The sequence below is a fragment of the Lepisma saccharinum genome, chromosome 1 (genome assembly GCF_977018435.1).
Source record: "Lepisma saccharinum chromosome 1, izLepSacc3.1, whole genome shotgun sequence".
Lineage (NCBI taxonomy): Eukaryota > Metazoa > Arthropoda > Insecta > Zygentoma > Lepismatidae > Lepisma > Lepisma saccharinum.
Genome location: NC_139229.1, coordinates 27,643,114 through 27,669,452, shown reverse-complemented (window position 1 = coordinate 27,669,452; position 26,339 = coordinate 27,643,114). Strand labels below are relative to the sequence as shown.

The window sequence follows — 26,339 nt, the reverse complement described above, 5'->3', positions numbered from 1 at the left end:
GTCTTTATTCTTCCATACCAAAATTTCCTCCTATGTATTCTGCCATCACTACATAAAAGTAAATAAATAATTAAATTCCAGACTGACACAATTGGTAAAGTATCAATCTGGATTTTCTGAATCAAATTTAGTGGAATAGTAAAAGATGAGGCATTTTTTTACAGACAAATTTTAGAGTTTAGAGAAACATGTATTGCATATTCGCATTCTGAAGATGTTCTAGTTTATAACATTGGTCTTCACTGACATACATATAATTGTGACCATCAAAGTTGGCATTTTTGTGAGATTCCTAATTATTTCAGTGAATTTTGAATTGCAAATTTAATAGCACATTTGCCCAGTTGAATTCCTCTGAATTTTCGCACAAGGAATGTAAAAGCGAAAGATCCGACCCTTCCAAAATAAAACATTGCCCTTCTTCTTTGTTTTAACGTTTCGCCGAATTGTAACTTCCATTTCTCGAAATTTATCATTAACTTACCCTTCCTCACAGATCTTTAGGAGAGTGACGCATAGTTTCTTGCAGCTGCGCTTCCAACAAGGGTAATATCGAATTTGCTCGCGTGGGCGGCGTAGGACAATGGGCATGGAGGGGAAATGGGGCTTGAGTTCCCATTTCTGGAAAGATAAATTGTTGGTTGCGCGAGTAAATTTTCTGGAATAGCCCAACCCTCTTCCTTCCCCAAGAATGGACACTCATTGTCCCTCGTTTCACAGGGCAGAGGGGTCGAGAAGAATTGTGAAGAAACTCTCAAGGGTTGCATTGCTATTCGGGCAGTGGCGGATTAATGGCCTTTTCTCGTCGGGGGGCGGATGGCCCATTGTCGCTCGCTAGGTTTAGTCATCTCAGGGATAACCACTTCATTTAAACACTATTTATTCCTACTCACCATTATGTTAAAGGTAAAGATAGGTATTGTTCCCTCTGCAAATTGCACCATGCAATGAAGGCACATTTAGGGGTTAGGGGTACTGTGATCAGCGCCACGCTCCTGCCCCCAGGGACTTATTTATTTGAGGCTGGCTGAACCCCAGAGCCACCCTAATGTTGCCTGGTGATTTATTGCTAGTTTTTGACAGTGACTGGAAGTCACGGGGTAACAATAACGGAGCTCGAATAACATATAGTTCAGATACGTACAACACGGGTTAAATTTTAACTGTTAAAACAAAATAGCTTAGTAATTTAAATGTAATAGGCTTTTAGAGTTGACGAGCTATATCTTTGTGGGTGCCTTGGCTACTCCGCGCAGAGTGTGAGAGAGATACGTTTATGTAGTTGCCACCTAATCACCCTTTGGGTGGTCGACAGCAAGGATAGAACGCAAGGATAATGACGCGCAGCCGGTAGCTCCTCCCCCTTGCTACTGCGCAGCCGGGCTTGGGCAGGGTTCACCCGCAAAGATACAGCTCGTCAACTCTAAGACACAGTAAATAAATATTCGAGCCCGACTTCGTGACCCAACAAACACCCTCTCGGGACCCAACAGTGGGTCGCGCCCCACAGATTGAGAGACGACGTTCTAGGGGATTGAAGGCACATCTAAGAAACTCCTAAATACCACACAAAAAAATTCGTATTTAGGTTAAAGAAGCATTTGTTTTTAAATTGTAATTAGACCATTTATTTATGTACGTCCCGGGTTCGATACACAGTTCGGATCCCACTTTAAACTGTAGGTCCAGTCTCAATTAACCTTTCTGTGCATAAAGTGGACTTAAAACACCAATTCAATCAATTTATGTACGTAGTTATTCTAATTTTACTAGAGATCAGTAAGCAAGCGCGCACCCTGCCCCTCTGCTCCATTTAGTGACGTCACTGCCTCCCTATCGATTTGAAAGTGTTAAAGCTTGCCTATAAATATATTTTCTACGCAAGACCTTGTGCTATTTTGTGCGGGATTAGATTTTTAGATGATTTTTACTAAGTTTGCACATACTTTTTTTGTGCGCTATGCTGAACTCTTCTCCTCTGCTCTCCAGATTGAAATTTCCATCTCGTTTTCGAAATAGGTTGCCATTTGCATCTAATTTTCTGGACAACTTTCACTTTCCGGGCTCTGACGTCATCCTCAAATCGTAACGATTTGTCTTCTTTGGAAAAAAAAAAAAAAAAAAAAAACAGGCCAAGAATGACCACCAGAGGCATTCTTTAGCTTGATTCAATATATCCCTCGTCTTGCGGAACTTTCAGCCCACGCCGCAAGATGGAACCACCATCGCAAGTGCTACACACCGCATCCTCGGTTTTGTAAATAGTATAGCCGCTGCTTAGCCTGCGCCCACGCTTGTAACAAATTGTCTCTTTGGGCTCCAGAATCCATAAATCTTTGGCTCTTCTTTCGCGCGTTTGGTCGTTTCCATGCAAAACGCGCGTTTTTGTTCTTTTTTTTTTGTCATGATCCTCGTATCAGGCCAAGAAACTTCCAAAAGCGCAGAACGATAATCTCCGCATTGTCGTCTGGCGGTAACCTTTGTCGTATGCGGGAAGTCAATTTCCTTACGTCTGGCAACACTGCGGCAATCATCGATCGATCCGTCTTATCAGCAGAAGCCAATGGAGAAAGACAGTCGGTTCCTACGAAGAAAGGCGAATTATACGAGGGTGTGTGTGTGTGTGTGTGTGTGTATGTGTGAGTGTGTGTGTGTGTGCTTCGTAGCCTTTCGGGAAGTATTCCAGGAAAGAGCGGGTTTATGATAGCCCGCGGGAGGGAACGTGAGCAAGAAGGGGGAACTTAACAGAGAATCCAGCAAATAAGAAGCTCCTGGGGATTTGCAGGAGAAAGAAAGGGAAGGGACAGACAAGTTAGGGATTCTTTTCTCATCAAACTTTAACGGTACGCCATTGAACTGCCGGGCTCAAAATTCTGCATCGTTCCGCGAAAGGTGCTTCCTGTTCTGATATTCCCCGAAAATGGCGTAACAAGGCAGAAGCAGACGGGGTGGGGAGGGGTGGGGGGTGTTTGAAGAGAAGGCCTTTAAATTAAGAGTGGCAAGGAGCTTTATGAAAGTTAACGTCCAAAAGTGGTTAAACTAAAATGGACCTTCGCACATTTTTCATGGTTATAACGTTCCACGATATGGTTTTTTAAGAAAGCCGTACAATAGACGTTAAGACAGCGCTTCAATCTACGGTTACAGCCTAAACACGAACAGTTCAAATGTACAAAATTGGCGGAGTTCCGATTTCTGCCGGTAGATGTCTCCCAGAAAGGCAGCACGAAAGTAAATACGCGAAGACATTTTGTAGAAGCGTAGTCGAAAATGATGATTGTGAAGAGGACTAACGCAATACCTATTACTCCTAAGCAACGCCTATAGTCTGCTATTTTTTTTCAAAATACAGCATTAGAATCATATACACGGTTTGCAACGCTGATTCCCACATAACATTTTCTTCTTGCGCGTAGGAAACCCTGGGAGTTTGAATGTAATCTGGCTGGAATGGTGAAAAGGGGTACAAATTGTTATTTTCTCTATGGATTCATCGTTGATTCCAATAGTATATACGCTAAATTGCACTTGATTATACAGAGATATAAGAATATACATCGTGATTCATGTCTGTGAAACATTTCAGAAATTGGCCACAGAATGATAAACTATGCAACAGATCGGCAAACACTCCACGTTTTTGTAAAGAACAGCACGAGAATTTGTTTACCATGGATTGTCGCTAGGAGGCAGTGGTAGCAGTAGTGGTAAATTTGGCGCTAAATAAACGTGAGAAGGCATTTTGTGTGTTGGAGGAATACGCAAGAACCTTGTTCGCTCTGACTGTGGAACGACGATTTGGAGCAGAATTTTAGAAAGAGCCCCCATTTCCCGCCATCTCCAGAAACTTCGCAACTGTATCACTGCAGCAGTGGCACTGATCGACCGAGATATGCCTGCGTGTGGGGACGAAATGCACTATCGGTTAGATATCTCACACATCAGCAAAGGTGGACACATAGGGCATTTGTGAAATGTGTACAAGAAGCTTAGAGTGTTTATTGTTCTATCGGCATCAGAATTACCACTGTTATTTGTATCGTTTATCTGTAGTAAATTTCTAAGATGTTTGAGACTCATGAATCCCCTGTATTATCGACACGTGTACTCTTAACGTGAAAAGAACTCTAAATTTACAAATTTAAAATTTGGATTGAGGGAAGAACACACAAAGCTTGTCCGTCATGTGCATCAGTTCCATAACGACACTAGCCAAATCGAGCTTTAACGGCTTATCGTTTTAGCGGTATAAAGATTATAGTATATTGAATTTTGCTCTGAAGATGATTCTTTCTGATGCATGCCGTAAGTCATGTATTTCACAAGATTATTCACATTCTTTTCTCCGTAAAGTACTAAAACAGACCAGCGAGGCTCTGGCGACTGTCGCATCTGTTGTGTGAGAACGTAAGTGCAACATATAGATAGATACATAGAGAGGGGGGAGGAGAAGGATGTTAAAAAAGGGGGGAGAGAGAAATGTGGACAGAGGGGGGGAAAGTAGAAATAGCCAGTGAGGTAGGGAGAGAGGCAAGACGGAATAGTAAACAAAACAACCAAGTACACTATAATTCTTAGGGTCTTTAGGTGTAAGTGCAAAATAACAAATCCTTCAATACAACGATTTATTATATTTATATTGTTATATTTGTATAACATTTTTTACAGTTAAAGCAAGCTTTTCTGTACGATGATTCAACAGTTCTTTTGCCATTGTTGCATCTTTATTAAATACTGAATACATATTGATTCTATGCAAGCACAAATGTTATTGTATAACCAGGGGAAGGGTACGAAATTCAAAATAAAATCTGTATTATTAATAGTAATGCAACGTTGTAACACTTTTCCCACAAAAATATATTTTGAAATGTAAAAAAGAATGAACTGTTTACTTAAATTATAACAATTCCTATAATTGTACAATAAGTAAGTTACTTGTCTAATTCTACATCTAAGTTTCATCTACAAACATCGATATCACATTATGCAATCAAAGAGTAGAAGATTTATGTATGTATTGAATTTAAAATATGTAAATGAAATTGGTATACAAATCGTTATGAAGGTATAAATAGGTGTAATCTATACAAATAGGTTTATTACGACTGAGAATTTATAGTGACAGTCATGGTGTAAAGAGAAGCCGTATGGAATGAAATGCAATTAAAATCACACTTATAAAAAACTTATTAAAATTTGGAAGATAAACTAAGATTCTGCTATGCGCAATTGAGGGAAAGAATTGAAAATCTGTCTATTTATTGAACATTCGTAGGCGTTAATGTATGCCAGGGTCGCCGTTAGGGGCGTGCAAAGCGTGCCACCGCATAGGGACTCGTGCTTCCATAATACATACAATGTTATCGAAGTGCTTCTTCATTTATTTCTTATGTAAACGCGATTACGTTTGAAAGGAAGAAAAGAAACATACATTAGTGATACAGCGTCATTTGTAGTATGTACACTAGTACAGCCGTTTTCTCCAATGTCAGTCGCTCTTATTTATAATCTGTGAACTTTACCTTTTACAAACATGTTGTATAAAGAAGGATTGCGGTATAGTCGACGCGTTAGCTACGTTAACGACCGGCTGGCTTTGAAGCCCACGGAGCGCGCCCACTAGCTGCAACAATCATATTCAACGCACAGTGTTGCCACACATCTACTCTACGCCACCTTGTCCCTCCGCGCACAAACACCTTCCCACGGTCTCCACATTGAAGTTGCAAAGTACGACAACAGCGTATCCGCAGTCATGTGACTGAGACTTCACGTGGAGTGGACGAGCAGAATGACGGCTGCGCCCATTGGCTGAAGGTTGAGTGTGATTGGACGAAAACAAATCTCGCCCGCTATTTATCCCCTCCCACGTTCGTGGCGGCGGCTTTCTTCAGTTCTTCGACGTTAACGAAGTAAATGCCTGGACTGTACTACTAAGTGTACTACAGAGAAAAGGAAACCGTGTTTTCAAACAATAACCACAAGAAATGGCAATAATCAAATACACAATATTGCTGCGAAAATATGTTCTGAAAGGAAACCACCTTAACACAGTTGAATTCTTCTTAACGACAATATGTGTCAATCAAAATACTGCTTTCACTGTGATGCTAAATTGTGCTTGAGCTTACTATTATTATTATTTGATGGCTGTTTCAATGTAAAATGCTGTTTCAACTGTGAATTAAGGAGAGACCTAATAATGGGTAACAATTAAGCAACAATAATAATATTAATAACCTCGTAAAAATTTACAGCCTCGCGGATACAATTCGCACAGGGCCTCGCGTTTCTTAACAGTGGCCCTAATACATATCTACGTTATATACTGATAAATGTTTCCCTGTATTTATTGTTCTCTAATCTCACTTTTGTTTTTCGAATAGGTGTGCATTATATCAAGCAACCAATTCTCACGTTGGAAATAGTTATGTTATTTAGTCAATTTTCCGTTTGTGCTGATTTCTTTATTAACTATCAATATTAATTGCTCACGAGAAAGTTTTTCAAAATTCTTTGGCTTTGCACTTATTCTACCTGTGTCTCCTTTCCTGTTTTTTTTTAAATATTTTAATAAGTGCACTTTCTAATATTGATTTTGAAAGTAAAATGCATCAAATTTAATTTATATACTTCAAATATATGTGATGATACATCTGCCAGTGTAATTGTGTTAATTTTGGTTCTCCCTTGATCGAAACGATGCAATTTTTTATGCATAAGCTGAAAATCACAGGTTTAGATGCATCAAGAAACATTCTGGAAATGCTTTTTTGTACTCTAATGCATTTTCTTGCATTAATGGACTTCGTTGCATCATTGAGTCGATTGGTTCATTTTCCATGCGTTTTTTCTGTGTTTTTTAGTATAATTATTGTTAGTTTTGCTTCAGATCTGATAAACGTTCACTCACACAAAAACTTTATTTCTTTTAGTTTATTATATATTATTTATATTTATATTATATAGTATTTAATACGCCATGCAATATATGACATTAGTTTCTGCATATCTAAAAAAAACATGCATTTTAATGCATATCAAATATTTCATATATTTAGACGTTACCCTGCGGCTACAACTTTATTTTCTGTGTGTATCTCCAATATTTATAAAATATAAAATGTAAGAAATTTCTTTAAAATCTTGTGTTTTCTTCCTCAAAATGAGCAATTTTAATACACATTACTGTTTGCATTGCTAAATAAATAACCATCCTTTTAGAGTAACCTGTTAACTTTTTAGGAGTAACTTATGACGAAATCAAGAGTTATGCTTTTTAAACATCAATTTCAGGATAGTTCCTAAGAAAATTGGAAATAAAATCATGCTTTATTTTTATCTTACATTTTCCCTTGAATTGTGTTAAGAAAGGCACAACGTTCTACACTTCTTAACTGTTAGAACAAACTGATTTTCTGTGTTAAAATTATTCACTCTAGAAATATTTTGATTCATATTGGTCCAGCAAGAATTTTTACCATTTCCTCTTGTATTTATGCTAGAATAGGTTGGCAGGGAAACATGTGTACGGATTTATGGTTATTTAAGAGGCGGTGAAATAAGCTGCATTCACATTTTGTGTTTTAGGACTCCAACATAGAAGAAGATTATTTACGAGTTTTTTTAAATGTAAATAGAGCAAGAGAATTAAACACTGAATATATGTCTTCAAGCGAGTACATAATTCACACAAGAATTACATGTTATGCTGTATTTTTTTTACTTACAACAAGCAATATTTCCGAAAACAGATGCGCGCATATTGTTACATGTGTTTTGACAACGTAAGCCTATATACACTCCGTGAAAACTGTTTTGACGCGCTGGACACAAATTATATATCGAAAGTGAATTAGTGTCATTTTAAATTTAAATTTACAGCAATATCACGCTGATATTAAAGAACTGCATTCCTTTATAGTTTGTTTACATTACAATACATCCTGTGTAGAAGTACATAATTCCCTATTGTTCATTAACTGAAAGATTGGTGTCTGTTTCAACTAATTTGGGAACCAAGATTAACGTAAATTACATTTTATACCGACAATATGTGCCCCAATTGAGGACACCTCTGAGCTGAAGTCACACTTATATTTCAATTATTTAGCAATAGAGAACATTGTGATGCTACAAAGTAATTTATTGCTAGCACTGTACAAGAAAGAAGGCAAATTTTTAATTTTTGGAAATCTATATTATGGTTATATGATTTAATGTTTGTGAAACAGGTGCCAAAGCTTGATTTGAAAGTAGAAACATGTGAACGTTTTGAAAACCAAATTTTCAACAGAAACTAGTAAGCCTAATAACCCTGTAAACATGGATTGTTAACGTTATAGATAAATGAAAAGTTATTGCATCGTGAATTGTTCTAGAGTTTCAAGTATTGTAACTAACTAAAGTTTTATACGTAAAAATTAACGTGCTACTTGTCGCAGAGTCGTGAATTAAAGTCATGCTCATTCACTAGCGACAGTTCATCTACGAAAATCTAACGCTCTGCTGTTAGATACAGAAGAGGAAAGCAACAGATTATTTCATGAACACTCAAGGAAAGGGTACGATGTGTTGTTGCTGAAATCATATTCCTTATCCAGTACATTCGAAGAGCATGTGCTTGTAGAATGGTGTAACGTTAAGTGAGGCAGAATATGGTAACATTTTAGTTGCCTGTTTGAGATTTGTCTAGAAACATAATTTTGATAGTCTATTTTCTCTAAATATTCAATTTAGTTTGCCACGAAGTAGGACAGCACAATCCATGACTTTACATAAGGGGAGGGTTTAACGGGTTCAACCCCCTCTCATTAGTTTAGTGAGCATTTTCCACTAATTGCCTAATCAAATAAACATCTCAAAACTGATCAAAACTGATCGAAACACTATATTGGTTGAAAAGGTTTGAAATGTATTTTAATATTACGCACATACCCTCAGGTAGGTGTTTTAAAAATGAAAGCCGAATTCTGACAAAATTAATGTAAAGAATATGCTATTATGATTAATATAATTTAGGTAAATTCAAATTGTTTAGATATAATATTTATTGGTTATAATTTTAAAGTGTGTATAAATAAAAAATAAATAATAACAATGATAGCTTTAAAATTGTACCATTCATGCGCTGCTGTAAGTTGAACCCCACCTTTACATGTGTGTATTATATAGGTGTGTATATATATATATATATATATATATATATATATATATGGCACAGTCCAAGAGATGTTAACAGAAGAAGCAATTAACTTCCAAGATCATAGATGTGTCTGTAAGGAAGAAGTTTCTAATAGTATTCGTCTGGAGCACAGCACTACGTATATGAATGCCGAGAAGGCTGAATTGAATTGAAAAGCCTGTGAATTCACAAAACTTTGATACCTTCGAAATGTGGTGCTAGCTGAAAATATTGGGACTACAATGAATATGCAGGCATATGTCTTGAGACACGTACAATGACGCGGAAAGTGAATGAACGATTCAACAATAATTGAAGAGAAAATAGAAATATCATATTGGTGTGCCCAGAATGGTGTACATCCAGCAAATCACTACGGCTGCATATTTCGATAGCTACTAGAAGATCTTAACAGAAGACAGGGTAAATGGAGAAATGCTAGAAAGTAAAAATGGGGTAATAATGGGGCGAGAGGATGTACAGTTTTCATAATTCCTAAAGAATGGGTTGGACTAAGGATCAGGGTTCAGCCATTAAGAAGGAAGAGAGGAGAGAGAGAGAGAGAGAAAGAAAAGTGTCTACACCCTGTGGTGTGCTTCTATGAAGACAGCATGGCCACCAAATGTACTGTAGCAGCGGGTATTAGCAGAGGAATAACATAACTAACTAACCAACTCTCTAGCTTTCTTGAACCCGAAAGGTTCATGGCTGCAGCAACACAGGCCTTTCATCTGTTCCTATCCTGAGCAAGATCTATATACTCTTTTCCATCCCTACCAATATCAGGATCCTGTTTTTTCAATTGTGGAAGAGGTGTGAAGAGCACCTTGCAGTCTCCTTTGTAACTACGAGCAATTCTCTGCAGTGTAGCAAACTTATTACATGAAATGCACCCCTAATTGATGAAAAACTAAACTACTATTGCCACGTGGGAGTTCTCAATATTTTTTTATTTTCCCAACAGATTGTGTGCTTGTAAGATGATGTCAATAGCAATTGGATACCATCGCCACTATTGAAAATGGCTACTTTCCTTCAAAAGAACTTTGTACATAAATTTGTTATGTGGATTTGATTTTCAGAGTATATTTTGTAAACTTTATTATGTCAATGTAATCTACATGCAGACAAGTAATTCTTCTGAAATTTGGGAATTAGGCAGCTAGAAAATATAAAGAGGAATGTTATCTGTTTCCAGAATTTTCTTTATGGGATTTTGGCTTTCGTAAAAGTCTTCAGACGTTTAATTTATCATTCACATATCTGACGTTCTTCTTTATATTATTACTATTGAGGAAAGTTGCACCAAGGGGGTTTTAAGCCTCAACTCCTCTCTTGGACACGTCAACTTACTGCACAAACCTTGTACCTTGCAACTGAAGAACTCGTCACTTCTATATCTAGTTGTAACAGCTAATACCTTTGCAAAGTGACTAAATTAATTCCGTTCAGATCTCGACAACAACTACGGGTACCCTTTCTTCATAAAATAATTAATGCTTTTATTAATCTCATGAGCAATTATGAAGTTGCAGTCATACATTTGTATTTCAAACCACGGAAAATCTTGCAGTATTGTGCTTAATACAATTACCCATAATTTCTCCACATAGCTAAGCCCAGGAACAAAAACCATTTGCACCGTGTGGTTGTGAACTAAATGTAATCAGTTCCTGAATTCTTCATGCAATAACGTGAAACATTTCCCTCGGTGAGAATAATAATGTAAATAGTATACAATTTACCACGCAGGAAACCTTATAGCCGGGAAAGGCACTAGTATAGTTAATATAAATACAAATTTCTTCGCGAAAAGCAGAAAGATGGGTAAAATTCACTTAATTAAGTTGGAATTTTAATTAATATATATCCAGTCGCTTATAATTAAATCGAAATTTAATTATATCTTCACCACAACTGAGTGGTTTGACTGAAAATCACGCTGTGGTTTCCAAATTTCACACATTTGTAAATCAACTGTAATAATTCACAAATATATCTGTAAAATGTTATACTTTTTCAATACTTGTATCTTATCAAAATTCTGAAAACCTTCCCCTTTGAGACATGCGTATATATATATATATATATATATATATATATATAATTCTATTTTATAAACAATTCAAGTACAAATTCATTATTATGAAATAAAGCACTACATTTGTTCCTTTCAAAATTCAATTCTTCATGTTTTGGGATACACAAGCAGAGGAATTAGGAACCACACTAAGCATGGTTGTTGTAAACATTGTCGTAGTCCCTACAAGGTTTCATGTAAATTACAGGTAAGGATTTTTCCTGAAGACATTTCACAACACGTAGTAAACAACAATCAGCATTATTTTTTTTCCTTGGAACTACAGGTAGATCTCTTCCATCTCTCTTTAGTTGTTTTTTCCCATACTTAGCATCTCTTATAAATTGCCAAGATTATACGGCATATTGTCCAGGGTTTCCTGATCTTATTGCCGATATTAAGCAGAAAGCCAAAATCAAGCCAATGAGCTGAAAGAAAGATAAAGACAAGTATTATGAAATTATAATGGCAAGTAAAGCTGATTCACCGAACATTTAAACAAATTGATAATCATTTAAAAAGTAAGTAATGTGTAACATTTTTATCACAAAAATATGGCAGGTGGCACCACTGCAAGAGAAAATTATAAGTACACTTCAAATGCTATACATGCACCAAATATGTCTCTGCACGTATCTTGTTAGGTGCACCTTACAATGTTCTTTTATTTAAAATTATTCGTATGTACGTGGAGTGAGAAGAATGCCGTGTTTGGATATTTAAATCCGAACAGATCCTAACAAAGTGTGTAGTTATGTTTTTAATACTAAGTGTACACTAATTTTTGTCAGAATTGACTATATCCTCGATATTTGCCTCATTAACATTCTAGTTCTAACTTGAGACTTAAAATTAAAAGATCGAAGAGGGGGTAGGAGGATCATCAATATAGCAGGAATAATGTCTATACGTCAGAAGGTTTCTCCTGGTACAGTTCACGCCACTAGGTACCGTCTGCTGGCAGAACTTGGTCACGTGAGTGCTTCCACCCATTACGAGGAACGCTGTGAACAACACGTGCTTTGTTCTCTGCCAGTCAGAGTTCGCCTTTTCATTTGCGAGGGGAATTTGAACTCCCCGTTGCCACAATCACAGCGGATGGGAAGAGAAAACAAGAGACATTTAAGATGGCGAGAGGAATGGAATTTGCCATCTAATGGTTCAAGAAACTTATTATTATTATTTGCTTTCCCTTTCAAAGGACTCGTGAAACAGCGCTGTCAGTCTTCATATTTGCACCAAACGTACGTTTGTCAAGAAAACCCACAGACGACAGACCAAGCAGTGTATCAGAAGAAACCTTCTGGACTATCCCAATGCATCAAGTCAACCTCCGTGGTGGAGCGCATTCCGGGCCGGGGCTATGGGTTGCAGCTTCGAATCCTACTTAAGACATTCAAGTTTCATTGCGTTTATTTCATCCAATTTCATTGATATTCCTGTTCATCCTCCACAAAGCTGTACACTTAGAGCAAGCAGTGTTTCTAAACCACTGGACCGCGGCAACAATTATACCTGGCCCACTAGAGCTTCTCCTGAAACAGTTTTTCTCAAACACCTTTAAAAATCAAATCAGGAATATAGCTATCAATTTTCCGAGTATAATACTCATCAATTTCACAATTAGTACTAATTGGAGTTTTTCGGTGTTCTAAATACAACATGCGAATGGAAATAAGCGCTTGGATCTCCCCGCAATGGTAATCTCGTCGCCTTGTTATCAAGAGGTACCAGATTCGATGCCCGGTAGAGGCACATAGCGGTTCGGATCATACTGTCCAGTCTTTGTTAGCCTCTCTGTGCATAAACTGGTCTTAAAAAACAGAAACTCAAACTCAAGGAACTCGAAAATCATCACTTATCAAATCAATTTAATGGTACTGGCCTGAGGAAAATACAGAATTTCATTAGATCAGTGGTTGACAACTTATTTAAACTTAATTTTATACAGAGTAATTCACATATAACTAACACATTTATTTCTAGTATTATTTCAACAGGAATACATCGTAATACACACCATAAAAGTGAAATTGAATTGAAAATACCTCAGCATTGTTCTCAAGTTAAGAATTGAGTACTATTTAAACATAAATGGGATTCGAGTTTCCTTCTACAAACATCTATCACTTTGTTGATGAACATTTCTTTTGTACTTCTTCAAGATACACCTATATCAAACAGAGGCAACTTCATATCCTGTCTTTCTTGACACCACTCATTCATGTTTTCAGGCTCCAATTTCCACATTCAAATTACATGAAGTTTTTCCTGATATCTCAGGGATCAGTCCCTCCCCCCCCCCCATTGCCCCACTCTGCAGGAGCCCTTGGCTGTCAGAAGGGGAACATTAATTCTTACCACCTGATATATGTAGTAAGGTCACGGACACTTCTGGGTTGTAATGATCCCATTGAAACTCAATGGGATTGTTACAACCCAGCAACGTCCGTGACTGTACTAGGATATTACTCACTTGAACGACAGCTATCCCAAAAGCCACAGCACCCAGTACTGTTCCTGCCAGAGTCCCCAGATCTTCCATCTGGGTCACGCAGCCTAGCTTGTAGGATTGGAACTCTGTGCATCCTCCTAGTAAGGTAAAGCTTCCAGGCTTACAACAAGACTCCGGCACTATGAGTCCAAACGTAGTCCAATCTTTGGGTCCGTCAATACCGCAGCACTCGAACTGGAAGAAATAAAAATTTGACATCATTTATGGGGGGACAAATTCATTTTGCAGAGCCAGAAATGAACCAAGAATAAAGATGGACACGGAAGAGTTGAGGGTAGTGGAGAGTTTCAAATATCTTGGAAGCATAATTGAGAGAAGTGGAAGAATAGATGAGGTAAACAGACGAGGACATATGGGTGGTGGACTATATCAAAGCGTTGGAAGATTAATATGGAACAGGGATGTACCTATGGAATCCAAGAAGGTAATATATAACACATACTATGTGCCAATAATTGCGTATGGAGTAGAGACTTGGACAATGGCAGAGAGAGACAAAAGCAAGATGCAGGCAGTGGAGATGAAATTTTTAAGGATTATATTGGGGAAGACTAGAAGGGATAGAATAAGGAATGAGGAGATCCGACAGACAGTGGGTGTAGTGAAGCTTCAGGACAGGATAGATCAGGCCAAATGAATGGTTCTGATACATGAAGACGATGGATGCAGGAGACTACCAGTAAGAGCTTACAATGCACAAGGCCAAGGGGGAGACCAAGATGTCGGAAGAAAGAGCAGATAGCGAAGAGTGTTAGGAGAAGAGGACAAGATTGGAACACCGTGTAAAGAGAGGAGTGGTGGAAGACCAGGAAAAAGAATGGAGATACTTGACTTCTATGCCGATCCAGCCAGGGGCAGGAAACTGCAAAGGATGATGATGATTATGAAATTTAATTTGCCAGCACTACTGAATGTACAATTTTACTGTTATGTACAGAGCATCTAATTTGTATTTCGGTTACTGTGCAACGCTTCTTTACCCCTTGGTTTCATCGCGACAATGAGAATAAATAATAAGCTGATGAAATGCATGGTGGGACAAACACAATGATACATCCATGCGTTTAACCGGGGTTCAACATCTGGCTTTCTTTGATTTGTTCTAATTACTTCGCTTTTCTGTCACTTTTGCTAATCGCGAAGATGAGGACGGAAGATAATAAGATTAAATTGGCGAAAGACTCACAAACACACATGGACAGACAGAACAGAATATTAGCCCCACAAAGGATTATTATACTGGCTGTGAGTCCAGACACCAGAGCCTCGCTAGTCTGCAAGAATGAAGTCCATGGTGTACCACGCGGAAGAGAGGTTGACAATTGGGTGTCTTCAGAAAGCGTCACCCCTTACATCCCGGTGCTTAAGCGCGGTTTAACCGGGAGGGCAACCGCCCCTCCCCAATGCTAGGCTCTTGAATAAATTATTAAATAAATATTTTTGAAGACTGAAATGCTCTGCCTTTTATCAGCAAATTTAAAAGGTTCGATAATATTTTTTAAAGTTTAATTTAAATCATTGTGCACAAGATAGTTTTATCGGAACTGCACCTACAGTTTAAATTTGTACCGGAACATCAAATGGGGATCGAAACCGAGACCCTTTGAGGAAATAGGTTTTTGTTTTCTTTGTCAATTCACTTTATTCCTCATATTTGAATGATCAGTTTACCGTGACATTGGGAGATATTACGATAACATCCATCTATTCCAGCCATGGGCCCCTATTTCCGTAAAACGATACTCTAATCCCTATAACATAAAAAGTCAGCCTGGTTTCTGCTTACAGTGTGATATATTGTTTCATAAAAATAGTGCAAGTGTAGATTAGAATCGACTCTTTGCAAGGCGAGGTACCCTACTGAAATTCTCCCCTCCCAACTTTAACTAACATCTGGATCCGTCACTGCCTTTACCTCTGGCTTCGTAGCTCCAGAACTTGACACCAAACTGGAAATTGGCTTCTACCTTTCCAACTGGCTCGGAAACTGACTCTTGGCATTATAATATGCGAATAGTACTTTACAAAATGATAATAATTAGGCCCACAAGTTATGATTACTTCGAGGACATTTTCAAGGGAGCTCAGGCCTATATTCCCCATAAAACCATAAAATACGCCGGGGAGTAGTAGTAGTAGTGACTATTCGATTTCACTGTATCCAAAAAGACTATTAGTACCTAACATGATCCCCCATTACCTAGGTACTTTAATCTTAGACCAATTATCATAGGACATATTTTTTTGTGATATATGTAAATTTTCGGTTAGTGTATTATGGGCCAATCCATGAGTTCCGGGTGTGACAATCACACGCTTCAAATCTAAATATTTTGTGAACAAAGACATTGAGCTCATCCATATCATAATTATAGTATTCCGAATGATGACATTGTTACTGTCCTGAAGAGTGGGCTCTGTGAAAAACATTGTTTTGGAGCAATTCAAGAATGGGAGTTCCGGGTGTGACTCACACGGCGGTAAAAGGTTTACCTACCATCATACAACTTGAAAACTCTGTGAAATTTTTACAACTTGTTTTATCCATTATATTTTTTTGGGGGGAAATGCTGATTGTAACCTTCCATGTCATGTATTTTATTCCAGCGAAAACATTTTTACTTTTACTGTTATTATTATTTAAAAAAAGTTCCGGGTGTGACCTATGTGAATACCTCATTAATTAACTCCATTTAATACCATATTAACTGAACAATATCAAAGGGGAAAATAACTTCCTTAACTCATAAATTTTAATAATAACCAAATTTATTTGTGAAAATTACAAATTTATTGAGCATTGCTTATACACTCAAGTCTTAATGTAAAAAAGACAACCTTTATAACATTTTCCACTTCTCTTTGTTAATCTGAATTCTTAAAGCCATTCAAGAGCATGTAAACATCAAATTAGTAACTATTTAGTGTCCTGCACTAAACTAAAATTAAAGCTTAAGTTTAATGTTGTTTAAATAGTATTTGGACTAATTTTACTTTTTGAGTGGTAGGATCACTTTGTCATGGATTGGCCCATATAATCAATACAGGGTGACTCCCCTAAAATTACCACCGGAAATATTTCGTGAACAACAATAAATATTGCAAAACTGTTTTCGCAGATATATGAGTATGAGAGGGGTTCATGAAATTAGTGGACATAATACGTTCAACTACGTAAGGAAATATGGTTTTCAACACAAACTTAGTGGAAACTCCATTTTATTTTTAGCTCATTTGAAAGTACGGAGCAATTCATGAAGAATGGCGTTTGTTACATTGTAATACGTCAAGTAGTTCTCAAGTAATTGTAACCTGAAGTTGACGCTTGAAACAAACATTCTCATAAGTTGATTCATGTGTCGTAACATAAAGTACATATCCCCCTTTTGACGCCATTCGTGTATTGTAACAAACATGTTACTCTTCTGCATACTATGCGTTGTGCTTAGGAAAGTTGTTACGTTCGAACAACTGCGGGTTACAATAAAATGAGTAGTTTGTATGTACTACATAAGTAAGCTTTGACAAATTAAAAGGTTCTGATACATCTTTCTGAGTTAACAAATATTTGTTAATTAAAATGTATAAATTTTAAACATTCCGCCAACAGTTACCGTACATAAATGTTAGCACATTAACATCTTTATAATTTTTAATTGGCGTTCATTCATTTACCTTATAGTTTTTAGTACATCGGAACAATCAACTCATCTCGTTTGGTCATGACAAATCTTTAAGTTTTCAAGTTTTAAACTTTGCACCTTATACATTTACTCTTTTTCAAATTGATTTATCAAATTTATCAAATGAAGCAAGGGCATTACAAAGTACACTAATTAAGAAGACGTTTGTGATAGTGTACGTACAACAGAATTGTTGCTGAGAAAATAGTATTTTCAAACTCTGAAAAGGTCGGGATGATACTTATCTATGGCGAGTGTAGGAAAAATGCAGCACAAGCGTGCGGGCTGTATGCAAGACGGAATTTACGCTCGGCTCTGCAGAAAGGCATAGTGGAAGATTCGTCTTCACGCTCAACTTCAGGTTACAATTATTTGAGAACTACTTGACGTATTACAATGTAACAAACGCCATTCTTCATGAATTTGTCCGTACTTTCAAATGAGTTGAAAATATAATGGGATTCCCATAAAGAAAAAAACTAAGTTTGTGTTGAAAATCGTACTTCCTTTCGTAGTTGAACGTATTGTGTTCACTAATTTCATGAGCCCCTCTCATACCTATATATCTACGAAAACAGTTTTTCAATATTTATAGTTGTTCACGAAATATTTCCGGTGGTAATTTTACGTGACTCACCCGGTATATATGTAAATAATAAATTGTTTCCCACACATTAATAATGCTCATTATATAATACACATATAATGTATGTACCATATTCAGTTTGCAATAGGCCTCCTCGATGGCGCAGTGGTAGCGTAGTCGCCTTGTAATCAAGTGTCCCCAGGTTCGATTCCCGGTGGAGGCACATAGTGGTTCGGATCCCACTTTAAACTGTAGGTCCAGTCCCGATTAGCTTTACTGTGCATAAAGTGGACTTAAAACACTAACTCAATCAATTTGCAATAGCTAAAAATCGATTGTTATCTACATGCAAAGTTTCTTAAATAATGAATTTGGAGCGTTTTTATAATAAAGTAAATTTTCTATAAGCCACGAAAAATGTATGGGGTGCATGTGAAAGTTTCGAAGGGGGCAGTGCCCTCAGACCCCATTAACGACGTCTGTGGCATTTAGATAGCAACGTGGAGGCATGTTTGTTGCTTTGGACTGGTTGGATTTTAAATGAATGCATGCTGATAAATTAATTCTAGGGGCCGGAAATTGCGGATTTCCGGGAATTAAACGTAAATTATACGTTGATTGTGTTCACGAAGGTGAAAAATTGGTCGAACTGAGACTTTATTGTAAACGAATGCAACAAAACAGTTACAAACACGGGCGGCCGTGGGGGGAAAAATCCAGGGGCGGTGGGGGGTGGGTCAGAATTGGAAAGTTATGTACCTAAGTGGCGCCATATTTACCTGTCACCAGAGTAAGTAAAGTTATAAGCAGGGAAAGGATTTATATGTAAATACATATTTATGTCTGAAATCAGTTAGCCTATATTTTGTATTATCTTTGCGCATCATGGCATGATTATTCGAAAAGTAAGTTTTTATTTTCCATATTTGTACATATAGTCTATTAGGTTTTGGCTCATATCTTACATATTTTAGTTATTTTTTTACATATTATTTCCATATTTCAGAACATTTCTCAACATATACTCCATCTTCGCACAATAACTACATGTTTGCTGCTGATATTGTTAGACATTTGAAATTCCTGTTTATTTACAACCGTTGTCAACAATAGAGAATGAGGCGTCAAGCATGGGCTCCTGATTGTTACAAACGTTATTTGGGCACCGTTGGAAGAGAGTTCCAAGTCGAGCAGTCAATTGCTAACCGCACAGCAGCACCAGAAGCAACGATTTTGTGGCACACGTGCAGGATTCGTTTCTCGTTTCTCTTCAAGACAGTCACGGTAATAGTTACAATGTCGAGGCTGTATTTTATCTCGTGTTGTCTTTCATATTATTAAAAAGGTAAATATTTACAATTTTCAAGTCCATATTTAACTGCATATTTTGATTAAAATAATTAACACATTGACTGCCACCGTGTAACTGAAAATGTATCTCTTCTGGGCCAATCCGATTTTCTTGTTACTGACCGACTGTGAATGAAATGTGTATGCATAATATCTCAATACAATTGAAATTAAGCCCATTGTTGAGGTTTTTGTGGTGTGTATGCATTTCTATACACGCGGCGTAGGTTTTCAATTTGACGTTGTATGCCACGTGTATATGATTTCATACACGTAATTATTCGCTTTGTGTTACCACATTTTGTCTTGTTCTTTCCGAATATCACGCTGTTTTAAAATTTTTTGGTGATCAAAGTACCAAAATTATCAGACTACTGGAGCACTAGTGCTTTGTTTGATTTTCCTCTTCCCCGAAGTATAATGAGTAGAAACAGTTTTGAACTGCTTCTACGAATGTGGCATTTTGCAGACAATTCACGTGCTGTCCCTAATGATAGATTACATAAAATTACGAACATCACCAACAAACTCATTTCACAATTCCAAGAAATATACACACCAGGGGGAAAAATTGTGTCGACGAAAGTATGATACCATGGCGGGGAAGACTTTCATTTCGGCAGTACATCCCTTCCAAAAAGAATAAATACGGAGTGAAAGTTTTCAAGTTGTGTGCCAGCAGGGGCTATACATGGAACATTATTCTTTATGTTGGAAATATAAACGTCCGGTAACATGTTAGTTCCTGAAACTGTTGTGTTACAGCTTGTAAGAGATCTTCTCGGTGAAGGCCGGCGTCTTTACACAGATAATTATTACACCAGCGTTCCTCTTGCTTACCTTGCCATTGACAATAATACCCATCTGATCGGTACAATTAGGTCTAACCGTAAATATTTGCCAGCAGATGTTGTTCAAGATAAATTGAGAAAAGGTGATATTGTAGGAATGGAAACTCAGGAAGGTGTGACTATTCTGAAGTGGAAAGATAAGAGAGATGTGTTAGTCCTATCTACAGCTCACTCTGCTGAAGAGGTAATTGTAACAGAAAGACGTGGTTCAGAAATTAGAAAGCCTACTGCAATTATTGATTACACTACTAGCAAGTCCTTCATTGACGTAAGTGATCAATTCGCTTCATATGGGAATGCTCTGCGAAAGACTACAAAATGGTACAAGAAAGTTATTATTGAATTTATATGGGGAACGGCTCTCGTGAATGCCTACATTCTCTACAGTGACTGCATCCAGTCCAGTAACATACACATAAATGAATTCAGGAAACATGTAATGTTCCTGAATTCATTTATGAATTTAATATTCTTTCTGAAAAATTACCTCTTGGACAGCAAACTCACTTTACCTGTGCAACAAGCAGAAAAACTCAAACTCATCAATTGATAAACAAAGTAGGGGATAATGGAAGAAAGAAGCAAGGACGCTGTGAACATTGCTACAAAATCTATGGCAGAAGTGGAAATTCTGACTCGACAGGGAGGAAGTTTGCCAGGTGGGTGAAGACAGTATTTGACAAATGTCCCAAAAATCCTTTTATGTGCCGGGAGTGTTTCAACAAAAATCATTGAACTTCCAAAGTGTTCGGTATAAAATATGTCATCCTTATATCTATCTATATATCTACAAGGAACATAAGTTTACAAAAAAATATTATATAACGAATCGTTTTGTAAGAATTATGATGTACTAGCAATGTATTCCATAATGTATAATCGTTTGCTGTGAATTCAAACCAGAAAAAAATGTATTTACACATTTACCCTTCCTTTTTTAGTTGTCAATACATCTGTACTAGTGAAAAGAATACGTAAGCGTAAATAAAGTTTTGAAGATTTTCTTACTCTTGTAAGACATTACAGAAATTAAAATTATTACTGCCCCATCTTAGCTGTACGCCACGGCTATGTAACAGTCATATAGTTTTGCTTGAACTGTGTATGCGTATCCATACACGCGGCCAAGAATCAGGTTCTTGTTTGTGTATGGAGTAGCATACACGTGGCCCAGAAGCAAGAAGCCATGTGTATGACATATCATACACACGGCAGTCAATGTGTTAAATACATATTTACATATCGTACACTTTTTTAATACATATAAATCCGTTCCCTCGTTCTTCTGTAAGTAAGGCTGGGATGAATTTGAATGTTTTTTTTTTTTGGTAAGCCCAATACATTGCTCAGTTACATGTTATTGGGTTTCATAAGAAAGGGAGCTAAACGAAGTATCTTTGATAGGGCATTATTATTATTATTATTGCATTTTTATATCTTAGGGGTTTCGTGGCTTTTTGGTGCATTTTAAACAAGTTTTAAAACATTATCTAGCTTTTTTACGAGGGAAGGAACATTTCTTAGTGTTTTTGTTAATTTTTTTAAAAACTAGCTACTTGTTTCTTGCCAGTATGAAGGTATCAGAACAAGAAATTTGGTTCCAGGAAATCTGGCGAATCATTCCTTCTGGAACAGAGAGATCTAGTGAAACAAGTGACTTAGAAAAATTTACGGAAAAGTGGAAACGGATAGCTGAGAAAATTATTCTGGTTTTGAACAAAAAGAAGGGTTTATTACGTCACGTTCAATTGCTGATGTTTTGTCTGGAGTATTTTTTTCTACTGGAGAACTACCAGGGAATTTGCGAGCTGGTAACATGGTGTACTTCAAGTAAGCTCCTCTAGTATTGGTAGAGGTGGAAAGGAGCTTTTCAATTTCAATGTTCCAGTCTTTGTTAAGAGGCAATCGGAATCAATTAGCTTTGTTGTTAGTATTGCAATGTAGGTCTCGTGAAGTGAACACGTAAGTTTGTTATAAAAGAGCATTTTGTAAATTTTATAGAGCATTATTTGTGTTTTTTAGGGCTTTATTGCATTTTTATAGAACATTTTCTGGTGTTTCATTGTGCATTAAAATCCTAGCCATAGTTATAACGAAGAGAGATGAAAGAAACATCACAGGAAGTAACGAGGAACATACACGAAGAAGAAAGGTACAGAGAGAAAGAGACAATTGGGGAAACGAAACAGAAATACAACTCAACCAAAATAAGAAGGTCCCTGACAAACTCTCGGACTAAAGTGCACAGTCAATTGTTTTCTCTTCTCGCGCCACAAGGTTGTTGTTATCATGATCAAGCCGTAAAAGAAAGTGTCTGTGAGGGTGAGGGGGAAGCGAGAGAGACCGAGTGAACGAGAGAAATAAAGAGATACAAATAAGAAAAAATATAGAAATAAAGCAGTGTGAGAGAGAATAAAGATGAAAATGAGTCAGAAAACAGAGAAGGAATAAGGACAAAGAAAGAGATACTAAAACTGAAATGCGATCGAAAATTAAAAGATGATACGAAAAAAAGAAAAACTCAAAAGGGTTAAAAATAAAAGGAAGATGAGAAGCAAATATTTCACTTTTCCAAAGTTGGGGTTAAGTGTTCATTTGCTGGCCATTAATTCTGATTTTTTGTTTTTTGGCGTCGCTTTTCTGCCACATCGAGACGATGAGGATGATATGATGAAATTTGCTTAGAGTCTCTCACAAGGAACACCCTCGCCCAGACCGGGATTCGAACCCGGGACCTCTGGCTTCGTAGCGCGCGGTGCCGCCATGGAGGTCGATAATCCTGATTTTTAGTCAAAATGGAAACATAGTACAGAAATGAATGTCTTCATAAAAATATTACGAATAAATATATATGTTATGACTGGCTTTGGGATGTTGAATTCCAGATAATATACCGGTATTTAAAAAAATAGAATCCCAATTTTACTCTTAAAATTCTGGGTACTTTAGTATTATACGGACTACCTCCAATTAGTACGCTAAACGTACCTAACTTAACTCAACCTAACCTAAATTGCACATCGCCATTAGAATCTAACCTAACTAATTCTGTTTTATCGGTAAACGGCAATGAAATTGGTCATCAAGTTGTCAGTATTTGCTCAGGTTTTGAAGAATTTTTATCAATTAAGTCATTCATTTTGACTCTTTAACTAAGTTTCCACCTCTTCTTTTAGATTTTTAGTAGTTTTATGAGAACAATAAATGGAGGTGACCTAAACAAATGCAAGAAATAATGTGAAATTTACAATGTAAAAACTTTGCTTTGGCGAATTTTTCCAGGGAAAAGTAGGATTGTACTTGAGTTTTCTGGTCTCTATTGAATGACAAACTTGAAATTGAAAGAAGGGATGCAGTCATTTAGAACTTACCGTTCTCTGCACGTAGTCCCATGTCTTCTTGTAGTCATTGTTTGTGAGGTACTGCTCTAAGGAGACTTGCATATTCTTCTTCACAAAGTCTGAAAATGCGTTCAGCAGTATGAACACCGCAACGCCGAGTGCCAATCCAAGGAAAAATATGATCAGGAGGAGAGAAGTGTACTGAAAGAGAAAAAGAGAAAATGTAAACTAATTCCAGAGAACGCACAAATCGTCTACTAAGAATGCAAATGTTTTTTGTACAATTTTTAATTTTTTTCAGGAGAGACCTTTAAAGTTGTACCTTTGTCACCATTGCAGAGTTAACTGGAGCAGAGGTAACAGACCATTACAAGCTAAAAAGTAGGTCACACGTAGGTTATTTTACACATTCATTCAAAACATTGGCAGTTTTCCAATGTACTACATTGCATTATTTTAATTATATTAATGTTGTTTGCAACAAGTGAAAAATATATTATAATTCCCACGTTTAATTCTCAGGTTTGCCACCAGTGGCGCTAGTAGAGGCACGTATTGGATTTACCTGTATGTCATCTGTGCCTACAAAAAGCAAGTCCTAAAATTTGATAAATGTCGATTTTCAGCAGCATTAAGAGAGAGCTCGATATTCTGTTTCATGGGGAAAGACTTGAATAAGGCACAGAATTATGAAATTTGTCGCGGTCGGTAAATTCCAGTAATTTAGTTACTGATCAAATAATATGTGTTAGCGTGCGTAGCATGTGAAGGTTGGATGTTTATAATTCAATTCTTTGGAAACAATGATAAAAACTGTCACCGAAGTTGGTTTCATGTTCAATTTATTCTCAGGCTGTTCAAGGCTTGATTTACAGTATAAAACGGGATCCATACCACTGTGCAGTCGACAATGGGGGGAATTTATATTCCTGGAGATGAATAATAACATAATTCTACCCACCGGCGTGTGTAATAATTTATAAATGGTGGGGTGTAAGAGATAAAGAGTCCTTGGCTGTTACATATTTTCTTCATTTTTAAGCATCCAGGATTTTTTCCTCCTTTGAATTTCTGGTCCAATGAGAGCGGGGAGGGAGGCGAAGGGGGTAGTCCAGCATCTGACTGCTCTCCCGAAAGGGAAAAAGTCACACGTAGGAAAGTATACATTTTCATAAGGGTAAAACAATAGTAATAATCAGGGGTAGAAAAATACAGGGTGCCATGCCGCCTGGAAATTTTCACCTGGCGCCTGAATTTTCAAATCCCGTTCTAATTTTTTTCATATTTCGAGCTCGCTTATGAAAGTTTCCATTACATTTTTTTAAAAAAGTAACTAATACATTGTGTGTTTTCTGTGTGTCTGTATTATTAAACCAGAATAACAAACAAATCTGCCATTATCATGTTTTTCACTGTCGGTAGCCGAATCTTAATTCTGAAGCGATATGGTAGAGTCTGCCATATATTAGAATGTATTTCATATTCATTCATGATGTTACCGGTTGAGGCATCTTTACGAAGGCCACTCTGGCACAATAATTAATTACTTTTAATCAAATCTTGTAGTAATTGAAGGGCTCTGGTGTAAAACATGGTAAGTGATATTTTGGTCATTTCTGAGTTTATTAAGAAAATAGGTTACTAGAAGCTATACTGTAGATAAATTGTTTTCGTATTGTGTTTACCAATTTCACAAGGCTTCACTGAGTCCAATGCAAATTGTATGACATGGCAATTTCACTCGAAAATTGAAGGATGGCACATTTTTCTTTGTAACTCAAAAATGACCAAAATGGCACTTACCATGTTTTACACCCGACCCCTTCAATTAATAAATTTAATGTTTTAAGTCCACATTTTAAAATGTGTAGCATTATCTTAGTTGGACTCGTGGCTTTCGTAGCCTCCAGGCTCCTGAAAAAAAAGGCGCTGCCCCCTGATTTATTTTCAGTTTTGTCTAATATATAATAATAATAATAATAATAATAATATGAAACTTCTGTGTAATTGTCACCTACCCTCGATTATACCAAGTGACGCAATTCAAAATCCTGAGAGATTTTTCACATGCCCCCTCCGTCAATTCAGGGGAATGCTGAGATGGTAGCTTTAACTAAGATCACTGACGCTTCCTTTGTTCTATTTCCCTTGACTTTTCTTTTACCCTCTTGGCACATTTGTCTACATGATTTCAAATGTTACAGTGATTTGATCAAATGTTGAGGCGATTATTTAGTTAATGCAACGTCTTTAGGGATTTGGACGTGATAAAGCTTTCCTTATATTATTACACCATATTAGCGTAAAATATGTACTAGTAGTGTACGTTAGCTAACAATAGTCTTGTTACTTACCAGTCCCAGAAGGCATCTGTTCTCAGCAAGAGCCCCGCAACATCCAAAGAATGCGATAAAGAAAATAGTCCCTCCAACCGCTATCAACACGATCTGCGGCAGACTCAGCTTCTCCTCCAAAAAGCTCGAGTACTCATCGAGCTGGTCGTAGAAAACGACGCCTACAGTAATGAGCGCTATTCCAAGAAGCTGCAAGGGAAAAGACAGGAAGATATGTTACCTTAGACGCAGACGGAAAAGTACTTGGCACCTATTCTCTAGCCACTGCAATATATTACTATGCAATATCTTCAGTAGGGTACAATTATTACAGCATACAGACAATTGTTATTGTAATAGTATTTTAAATAGTACAACATTGTATAAATTGCATTATAACTTAACATTAATCA

At 37.0% G+C, this 26,339-nt stretch overlaps 1 protein-coding gene across 1 annotated transcript in view; it reads right to left on the bottom strand.

The window, feature by feature from the left end:
• The window catches only part of LOC146001100 (CD63 antigen-like), an 89,160-nt gene that overhangs the window by 16,020 nt on the left and 46,801 nt on the right, over positions 1 to 26,339 (bottom strand). The window contains exons 2-5 of the mRNA XM_083138434.1: positions 25,948 to 26,136; positions 23,624 to 23,794; positions 13,744 to 13,956; positions 11,627 to 11,695 (exon numbers count right to left, since the gene is read on the bottom strand). Coding sequence (XP_082994560.1) covers positions 11,627 to 11,695; positions 13,744 to 13,956; positions 23,624 to 23,794; positions 25,948 to 26,136 — 642 coding nt within the window. The remainder of the gene's footprint in view (positions 1 to 11,626; positions 11,696 to 13,743; positions 13,957 to 23,623; positions 23,795 to 25,947; positions 26,137 to 26,339) is intronic.